Source organism: Pipra filicauda, unplaced genomic scaffold, assembly GCF_003945595.2.
Source record: "Pipra filicauda isolate LSUMZ 115617 unplaced genomic scaffold, ASM394559v2 scaffold63_size3267554_pilon, whole genome shotgun sequence".
Taxonomy (NCBI): Eukaryota; Metazoa; Chordata; class Aves; order Passeriformes; family Pipridae; genus Pipra; species Pipra filicauda.
The window spans coordinates 341036-351744 of NW_024104798.1; the positions used below are offsets into that span (position 1 = coordinate 341036).

General features: G+C 38.3%; 1 protein-coding gene across 5 annotated transcripts in view; it reads left to right on the forward strand.

The window, feature by feature from the left end:
- The window catches only part of EIF4E3 (eukaryotic translation initiation factor 4E family member 3), a 33144-nt gene extending 23407 nt beyond the window's left edge, over positions 1-9737 (forward strand). For all 5 annotated transcript variants that reach the window (XM_027710673.2, XM_027710635.2, XM_039388360.1 and 2 more), the window contains exons 2-7: positions 387-459; positions 2462-2556; positions 3651-3711; positions 5457-5523; positions 7620-7775; positions 8295-9737. In XM_027710673.2, coding sequence (XP_027566474.1) covers positions 2531-2556; positions 3651-3711; positions 5457-5523; positions 7620-7775; positions 8295-8326 — 342 coding nt within the window. In that variant the 5' untranslated portion in view covers positions 387-459; positions 2462-2530 and the 3' untranslated portion in view covers positions 8327-9737. The remainder of the gene's footprint in view (positions 1-386; positions 460-2461; positions 2557-3650; positions 3712-5456; positions 5524-7619; positions 7776-8294) is intronic.
- Positions 9738-10709: the final 972 nt, after the last annotated feature.

The following is a 10709-nucleotide window of genomic DNA, read 5'->3' on the forward strand; positions in this document are numbered from 1 at the left end:
TAAAGTGTATTAAGTGCAATTAAAAATAATTGCAGAGGATGACCATGCAGTCCCCTTCTGGTAGCCCGTCACCTGTGAACAGCAGGGCTCTGAGGGGATGGGGTGGCCCTGAGAGCAGCGCTGTGCTGCTTGGTTTAAAACTCCTAATTCTCCCGTTTAATCAACATATTTTACAAATTACGTGGTCAATATTAACCTATTCACAAGTATAAAAGCACTTTTTAACTCTTATCTTTAAATGATTCATGATAATTGGAGTTGGGCTTCCACTTTGACACGTGAATATTTCAACCTCGCACTCATGCGATTCACGTTCCATCTCCATCTCCCTTCTTTCCCTCCTTGATAAAACAGATGTTTTAATTAATCTGTACTTTGTTTTCAAGATCACTTCCTGGTACGACAGCGGCTGAATGTGCATCAAACTTGAAGAAGATTTATACAGTACAAACAGTGCAGGTAAAGTGTCAGGCTCTGCTACAGGAGCTACCACACGTTATTAATGTAACTTCACACCTTAAGTTTCATTTTTCCTCACAGAATGAGTCACAACTGTGGCTTTGCTTACCTGAGGTGTGAAACGTGAGTTTTGTTGGAGTTGTGTGTGTGTATTACTGAGTCATTGTTTGAATTTCACTTGGCTTTCCAGACCAGGAAAGGAGGAGGCATACTGGATTGAACATATTGGATTATTAAATTTTCCTGAGTTTCCACTTGTACCTCTGTTGGATTGTTATACTTGATTTATTTTAATAATTTTTCTGCTTTTTTTCCCATGTTTTATTTAACACAGAAATTCATTATACAAAGACTAAAAATTGCAGCTTGTGGGGTTGTTTTTTTTTTAGTCTTTCCTACTTGAGCATGAATCAAAAAAAATTTAGCAAACTGACTTGAATTAAAGTACTCTTACATCATGGAATACTCACAGTAATGAGAAATTCTGCATGTCTGTGTCATCTGCCAGTGCCTAGCAGTGGACATCTCTTGCAAGTAAAATTGCCTTTCTGTTTTAATACCACAGTTACCATGAAGTGTAGCCAATTGGTATTTGTCTCACCTTAATGCTAAGCTGATTCTAGTTCACTAAATCTCTGAAATTCTAAGGTAGCTCCAAACCCTTCTCTTTGAGAAGCACAGCTGTAGTGATCTCCTGGAGTTTTAAACAAGGCTTTCATATAATATGATCTTCCTTGGGAAAGTGAAGCCAAAATCTTCATTGACTCCATCACTCTCCTTCATGGCCAGTACCTACACAATGAGGAATTCCAGCCTCCACCACCTGAAGGATGTTTTCAACCCAAAACCTTCCAAACAAAGTCCTTGGTTCAGGACATAAAGAGCTTTCAAATGCTTCCACAGCCATCTGCCAGTGTAGCTCTGCTTCTTTTTCTGTCAGTAGCTTTAGAGTTTGGGCAAACAACCAGGTAAGAATAAGACAAAAGTTGAAACAGGTGTTTCATAACAAGTTTTTATATTTTTATTAGTCTTCCATCTCTCTTCTTGTGACTGGGAAATGGTAATTGCTGGTAGGCAGAGTCACCAAGGGCCGCAAAATTTTATCACATAATGTTGCAATCTTTGTTACTAAAATCATGCTAATGATTAAGTATTAGATAATACTTAATGTATTAGATAATACTTGAATATTATGTGTAGATAATACTTAATGAGTTGCACTACTAATTAATATTGCATCACCACATGTTGATGCAACTTAAGTCTTTAAAAATCTTATTCCTGGCTGTTGGATAAAGAAGAACAGAGATTGGGATCTTTTTAGTCATCCCTCCCTGTTGCTCACCACTGCTTTTGGGTGCCTTTTATCCACCCCAAACATGCATGACAGCTTCTGCTTGTACCAGCAGAGACACTGGGAAGTAATCAAATGGTTCCTGGTAACTTGGATCTTCTGATTTCTCCCCCCTTCCTGTATTAACATGTGCATATCACGTTCTTTGCATGTGGTTGAAACCTTTCATTTAGACAAAATAGTTGGGTTGCTGGTTAGGCATTTAGTTCACCAGAATTATCGTTTGTGGTGGTTTTGTAACTCGGGATAATCACAATGAAGTTTAGGCTAGGCTAGGATATTTGATACAAATATTTTTTTTATATGCTAATAAAATACTATGTGCTGCTTTGTTCTCACATGCTTAGTGTAACTCTGTTTTTTATTATTTTTCTTCCCTCCCTATTGAAAAGGACCTTGATTCTAAAATAATCCACACTTGGACTGCTTCCCTTCTTTCCACCTTCACTTATGAAGAATTGGCATCTAAAAAAAAAAGTAGAAATTAACTTTTAACAAGTTCTTCTCCTAGCATTTTGTTATAACACAGAAGATGCCAGTTCTCTAGGAGAAGGATATGTAGTTGTTTTAGAGAAAACTAGCAAGGCAGTAAATCTGCAGGAAACGTACTCTCTTGTGTTAGTGCAACTAGTGTTTTTTCTTTTTAAGGATTTCTGGAGTGTCTACAACAACATTCCTCCTGTGACAAATTTGCCTCTGAGATGTAGTTACCATTTAATGCGGGGAGAAAGACGCCCACTCTGGTACGTGTGTTGTCATCAGACATTTCTGGGAATGGGCAGTGGAAGAACCTGAACTGGAGAAAGGAGACAGGTGTGGGACAGGAATGTCTTGCTTATGTTTTATTTTAAGTCTATCAAAGTAATTTTGTATTTTAGGAAAGGGATTGCCAGAGGTTGATCTCATCATCAGTAACCCACTAACTTTTCAGTAATTACACACAAAAGTATATTGGCCAATATCAGCATTTATATATATATATATATATATATATACACATATATGTAATTTTTTTTTTTAGACAGAAAAACCAGTTCTGAAGTAAGAATTGAGGACTGCAGGTTTTTTGAAAGTGTCCTCCTAAAGCTTCCCAGCTCCTTTCCCCAGCATCTGTCAGGACTGGAATATCTAAACCCCCTATGAAACCTAATGGAAATTCCCCAGGACCAACAGTCTCCCACCAAAGATGAATTTTAGGTTATTCCTTTAACTTTGCTTTTACAGAGTTTTAACAGGAAAGTAAAAGCGATAATTTAAAATCTTATTGAATGAATTGTGGCAGAATAAACTTGAGGAGCTCACAGGTTTGTACATCGTGCCTTTGTCATTACAAGGCAGTTTAATGATTATGTCTGCCCTGACCCTGGGCGACTTCAGTCTTTTTTAAATATGAGCAATTAATTTCTAGCTGTCACAAAACTGAAATGAAGTGTGCTCATGTTCTTTTGTTAAATTGGATGAATGGGAGACTAATAAGTTGCTTCTGTGAAAATATGCCAGAGGTTTTCCAAAATAAAAGGTTACCATGGTAAAACGTAAAATTGTTTTGTGGCTTGTTCCCATACAGTGTGCAGCCACTTCAAAGACGGTCTGTTGTCAGGGAAAATGTAAGTATTTTCCAAGACACAAAACTTAGGAAAAGGGATTAGGTGTTGAGAGATACACTTCATATGAACAATGAAAGAATTATCTGTGATGTCAGAAGTCAGAGTCATGCTCCCTGGAGTTAGTAATTGCGTTTCAGATGGGATTTTTCTGGGAAAATTAAACCACAAACATAAGGTTATCTAGATGTGGAATTGACTGTTTATTTTCACTGATCTATTTCTCATAACAGGGAAGAAGAAAGCAATGCCAAAGGAGGTATATGGAAAATGAAGGTCCCTAAAGGAAGTACGGTATGTTATATTGACTTCTTACTCAGACCTTGTTTAGTAAGGGAGTATCTTTAAATTGTATCTGATAAAGCTGTTGTAAAACTTTTTACTTCTGACATCATCCAACACAACAACCAAACACTGTTTTACCATACGTAACCTTTTAAATACAATGAGCAAAAGTTTCTTTTCCAATAATTCCGTCTCTCTTGCTTTAGATAACATTTGGCAACGTGTTATCAAGCAAATGAAAGCTGCAGTGTTTCCATTTGGAAACATGGGAATTTATAATCACCTTTGTTCTCGAGACTGTTTGCTTACAGGCATACAAAGGAAAACAGGAAACCTTTTCCTGATAATCTATGCTAAATTATAGCCAGAACCACAGTCGACACAGCACAGAGTTTCACTGAAATGCTCCTAAACACTCTGTCAAACTCTGTAGGACTATTTCTGCTTGGTGTGGCTTGTTTGCCCCTGTGATGGCTCTGAGTAGCCTGTGACTTTCTACAGCCAAACGTGGACCAAGGCGTTGTTTCCACCAGTAACTCATGGCTGTGCTCCCACTGGAAGAGGCAAGATCTCGCTTCCTTCTTTTCTGATCCCTCTTGCACTGGCTCTGATCCTCTGATCAGACTGTTTAATGAACCAGCTTAGTACACTCTGTTGTTGCAAAACGTCTCCTGGGGTTTTTTTATTTTTAATTAGACTGTACGGCCAGGAGAGCTTTTGATGGGCGTAAAGTAGAAAAGACAAGTAAGATCATCCCCTTTGGCAACGGTGAGTTGTCAGAGCACCTGGTGTGCTTCTTGGGAAATTGCAGTGCTGCTCAGGTTTTTTTCCCTTTCTTTTTTTCTTTTTTCCCTCTCTTTTTTTTTTTTTTTTTTTTTAAATTCAAAAGTGTTAAAGATTAAGTCTGTTCAGGCATGTCATTGTTTGAGCCCTGATGAAATAACTGGGTTTCTCTTTGCATCCCTAATCAAATGCACGTGAGTAACTTCTCCTGTGAACTTCCATGGCGAGGAGATTTGACCTCTTCACACGTGGTGTTTATGTGTGCAAGTATGCTTTGGATCAGGCCTTTAAACACGAAAAGTGAAGTGTCAGGAAAATGTGACAGCCTTGCAGAAGGCATTAAATGCTGAAAGATGGCACTCAATTTCAGCCAAAAGTTAATTGATTTTTGCCTGTGGGCTTTTTTCCTCTATGTGAGTTGCAGCTTTCCTCCCCTGCAGTCCCAAGTGATCACAAAAGACTCAAATTGTCTTTTTCCTCTTATAATCCAAGGTGTGAAGATTGCCAGAAGTGACAAGTGGTTTGGGAAGCCTGTATTACTGGGCAGTGAATTTAGGGGCCCCAGAGGCCTTGTTTTTCAGAGGCTGAATGACAGCCCATTTTTGAAATGAAGGTACTTTTGATCTCTCAAACTACACACCACATGGCCCCAGTCACTTCTGAAAGGTCTGCTTGAAGGTGAACTTCAGTCAGCTTTCATTGCCTTGTAAATAACATAAATAATACCTTTATGCCTGTTTCTCATTTTTTGGGTTCGTTCTTCATCACGAGTGCACAGCATCTCCTTGACTGAGATGAACCATCTTGTTCAGACCTAACTATGAATTATATAACACAGCATGTACTTGCAATAAATACTCCTTTTTTTCTAGACAACTTCAGAAAGAGAAGACACTCCAAACTGAGCTAGCAAAACTAACTTTTAAATTAAAAAATAACAATGCAAATGTAACTTTTTTCTGCTTCCTTAGGCTGCAGTTTGGAAAGAGCTACTGCTGGCAACTATTGGAGAGCAGTTTACAGATTGTTGTGCAGCAGGTAATGGTTGAGGCAAGCATGACAAATTGAGTTGGAATACAGAACATGATAGCACTGCTAAAAATGGGGTGTAGGGCTGGAAACCCTGTTCATACCTGTTGTCATTAAGAAGAGGACAAGGTATGCTGACTACCTTTGTACAAGACTCAAGCTCGACAGCTTGTGTCTGTGGGAAGCCAGCAGGTTTTCTAGTTATTAAACATCTGTCAGTTAGCCAGTATTTAAATAATTAATTTTCATTCCCCAGTATCAGGATTATGGAACCCTAAATGGTACTTCCATGCAGATTGTTTGGATTGTCACTGTTGGAAGCATCTAAATTAGATCAATCATAGAATCATAAAAGGTTTGGGTTGGCAGGGACATTAAAGATCATCTAGTTCTAAACCCCCTGCCATGGGCAGGGACACCTTCCATTAGAGCAGGTTTCTCAGAGCCCCATCCAACCTGGCCTTGAATAGATGTCCCCATTTGCCCTCATGGTCCCACTGGTTAGGAATTGTCAGGGGAAGCACCAATGCAGACCTGAAGCAGAGGGACACTGCGTGGTTTGCCTGTGGTGACATTAAAAGCCCACAGCAGGGCCACAACACAAACCTGGCTCTCCTGAATCCCAGGTTAGCACTCTACCCAGAAGCAATATTTTGTTCATTGCTTAAAAATACTGCTCAGGTCAAGGTAATGTTTCATGTAATTGAATTTACATAAATATTCTAAAAGTACTTTACTGGTTTACTGGAAAATGGGCATTAATCATCCAGAAGCTCACATATTATTTTGGTCAGAGGTAATAATTTAATGAAGTCCCTTTCAGAATAAATATCTTCTCTAGGCTTGCAAGGTTCCTTGCAAGGAAAGGAACTCTGAGAAGGTACTGTGAACACTAGCTGCTTTAAAACGGATTGTCAAAGGCAACTTCTTAGTCATGAAAAGCAAGTACAAGTCTGACCATTTAATTCATTAAGGTTCTGTTAAAGAATAGTTTCTTGCTTCTGGGTGAAGCAAACGATGAACTTGCTGACCCACTGGCCTAGAGGGAAAGTGTTCTGGGAGCTGTTACTAAACTAACTTTTCAATTCAAATGGCACTTCTCCATCGTTTCTTTTGACCATATTTACTTCTCTCCTAAGCATGAATATCTGACTAAACTGGATGTTACAGTGGCTGTGAATATCCTGTTAGGAATGTTCCTTCACTGCTCTGTCATTCCATAAAAAAGAATTTCATTACTCAGATTCACAGAGCAGTTCAGCAAAGACCTTCCAAACAGTGTCTCTCACACCCTTTATATACTGATAGGGTTGACTTGGGGTCACTTTATGATACTCTGCTGCCTACAGAGGTAGTTTTCCCCTTGTCCATGTGGTTTTGGCACCATCTTTGTGTTATCATTACTGACCCCTTCCTTAGGATGCATGGGACAGCTGTGCCATGGAGCTCACAGCTGGAGGCACCCACTGCTCCCAGTGGAAAGCTGTGGCTCAGCCTTTGAGCTCTCCATAAAGCTGCATCCTGAGAATTTCACACCAAAAAGGGCTTTCTCAGCAAAACATGGAATTACCAGCACTGGCAGCAGCAGCCTGACTGGGGCTTTATTAATTTTTTTTTTTTCCTTTTTTCTGTTGCTATCTTGACAAAATGTAAGGGGAAAAGGGAACAAAGTCTGGAAAAGCTGGTATCTGATCTCCACCAGGTACTGTTCCTGGGGTTTTAGTTGTTTCACCCTCATCCTCACATTTTTGCTTGTAGGCATTATTGTGGGTAAATTATCTTATTGCTGACCTTACTGAAGGGAGTCTTGTGATTCCCTTCTAATCAAGAGTGCTAATAGCAAAGATGAATAATCTTATGGCACTTCATAAAAAACACTATGAGGTAATATTTCCAATAGCTTCTATAAACACAGTGGTTCTTTCTGGTAACTATTTTGTCTGGTTTGAACATTGGTATTTTCCTCACTGGAGATTGCTTTTTTTTTTTTTCAAGTCTTCATTTTTTTCCTCAGCTTTTGGGCACTGTTTCATAATACATAAGTAGCAAATTAGACATGTCTCACTTTTAAAGTATTCCTTAATGATTCTTCCCCTTCTGTGCAGAAGATGAAGTAATAGGGGTTAGTGTCAGCGTTCGGGACCGTGAAGATGTTGTGCAAGTCTGGAACGAGAATGCCTCTTCAGCAAGTGAAGCAAAAGTTCTAGAGAAGATTCACAAACTTCTGCCACACACATCTTTTAAGGCAGTCTTCTATAAACGTAAGTGTTTTGTACTGTTTGTACTGTTAATTTCCACCTTCATTAGAAAAACAAGATGTTGGGAGGGTATTTCCATGGGAATATCCTGCCTGATTCATCATTAATCACTTAGGAACATAGCATCTGTCACTGCATTAAAATTAGGTCCCTTCAATGTAAAAGTTAGCTATCATTCAAAAGACATTTTTAATTTAATCGTAGAATATATTTTGTTTCACGTTTAATATGCCTGAGTCATAAAACAAGTGAGACAAATCTCTTGATAACTCTCAAGGCTACACGCTGTTCAATTGAAGGATTCATTTAAAGGAACCATTTACAATCAGGATTTTAAGGGATCTCGTATTTTAATATCTCTATAAATGTATTATCAGAATAGTGTATTCCCAAAGATCACTTGTTGGCATGTTATGTCTTCCTTGACTGATTTATACACTGCCATCTTCTGTTTTTTTAATCTTTTCCTTGCCATAGTGTACATGTTCTTTTATTCTTTTTTTCCCCTTTTCTCTTCCCTAGCCCACAGAGAGCATCATGCTTTCGAAGGCTGACATGGAAAGCATTAAGTGCAGTGTGTGCCAAGCTCATTTGTTCTTTGGTGTTTTGAGGTGGTCTGGACAAGGAGGAGAATGGTGGAAGCCCTGCAGAAGTGCTACATGCAGTTGGTCCTTTTGAGTTTCTGACATTTCAAACTGGGCTATTGCTGTTGAAAATGAAGAAAAACAGTTGCCTTGACCGCTAAATGTGCAATTCATCACTTCATGTTGAGTTGACCTTTTTAATTCTTCATTGTTTCTTTTAAAAGATATTTTGGCCACTTGTTTTTTGCAACCTGATTCTATATTCCCATTTCATTCAGACAGCAGGCTTTCTTTCCTTCTGTACTGTACTTAGTGAAAAGCAAACATGCACAGAGATGCTGCGCTGCTTCTCTGAGATGTGCTCTGCATAGAGGAATGCTGGCTTGGGGAAATGTGTTTTCAATTTTCACTTTGAGACATTCCTATCATGCTAAGATTTACTCACTGAGTTTGTCCCAAGAGAGAAAGAAATTGCACTGCATTTATTCTAATATTCTAATATTCAGTGTAATCTGGTTGTGCACTGACAACAGCACACATACTGTAAATGTAAATAGAAAAGGGTTCATTAAATTATATTCATTATATTGGGACTAACCCTGTGTGGGATGATGTTAATGTCTTTTGATTGTATTGATTTCAGAATAACCCTCGTTCAGGCTAGAATGAGAAATTTTTTGGTAGGAAAACCTGCAAACTCCACCCCATCTTATTTAAGAAGCGATGGGGTGCTCATGTTTTTATATTGTATGCTTTCTTTTGGTACATTTCTGTACATTCATGAAAAAGTGTAATGAATAATTTCTAATGTGTTTTACAAACTGGATCCATCCCTCCCACTTCCAGGAGTACTTCAGGCCCATGTCTGCACCCACTAGGTCAGTGTCAGAATTGCTGCTGACTTCTGTGCTAAGGAAGAGGCTCCCTCATCTGTAGTTTCAAGCCATGAAAACTTCCAAAGTGACCTTTTTAAAACAAACAAAAAATACAGAAAAGTAATAGATTGTGTTGCAGCAAGAATAGAAATATAAACAGTGTTAACCTTTAAGTGTTTGTCTATTTTAACTATTTGAGGTGCTTTAATATACTACCAAAGATTGATTTAGTTCCCCTTACGAGAAGAAGCTGCAAGGTACAGATGACTGTGCCACTTAGCACTCCTTCCTCGTTTAGAGGTTTTTGTTTGGCAGCTGTTCAAGTTGCACTCATTTCCACATACTAAGGAGACAACAGTAAAAATCAAATAAATTTAAAAATAATTATCACGCACTTGAGATTTTTTTTTTTTACAACTTCATCTTGTATTTACAACTTTAACTTGTATTTATGAACTGTGTAGTTAATGAGTATTAACAATTAAACACATTTTCTAAAGTCCAAATGTCTTGCTTCTGTAATTGCTTTCTGAGATGAAATGTTTCCGGTCCTGTTTTTTCAAACCTGTGTATTTTTCAGTAAAACTCTCTTAAAAGCTATCTGTTCTGTTCATAGATTGAGATTTTTTTTTAATGAAAAAGTATGGAGTGCCAGCAGATACTTGCAGGTGGGATGTACATGGACAGCCTCCAGGCCTGTGTGATGGAGAAGAAAAGTGACTTCAGAGAAGAGAGGGGTAGAACACATTGAGGAAAAATGTTTGTAACAGCTTGATGAGCAAGATTTCTCACTTGAAATACTTCCCTGTCTTTGGAGGAAATGTGAGTGGAATACCAATGGAGAATTAATCACACACCTCTCCCTCCTCTTTGTTTTACTTTTGGAAACAAGCCAGACTCTCTTACCTCTTCCCCAGGTTTGTTTTCAGCACGGATGTTGATTTCAGTAGAGTTGGATCTGCTGCCAGGAATGGCTGAGCTGGTGATGTCACTGGAACTTGCTAATTTAAGGTATTACTTTATTCATCCTATTGAAGGAAATTATTTTTATATTGTTGCCTTGTGTGCCCCTTTAATATAAAAGACCTCTCTGCTTCAATGTTGGGTAGAGACTGAGAGACACTTTATTCTACCCATAGGGCAGGGTAGCTGCACATTGACTACTAAAGTCCACATTACAAACTGTTGTCAATTTTTCATTGGTCTATAAAATCATGGATTTTTTTCCATATGGCTTAATTCTGATGATAGTTATTATTACTTAGAATCAGGGTTGATGGATGTGTTCTTGCCTAAAATTCAGTGTATCGTATGCCACAATCCAAAATCAGGCTTGGATCAGACTGGGTAGGGCAAGTTCACAGGAACCTGACAAATTGCATATTGGTATTTTGCAACCATTGATTTAAAGACTTTGTAGAATTTTTGAACTGTCCTTTCATCCCTGCATCTGTAGGGATGTATTTTTTCCAAATGAT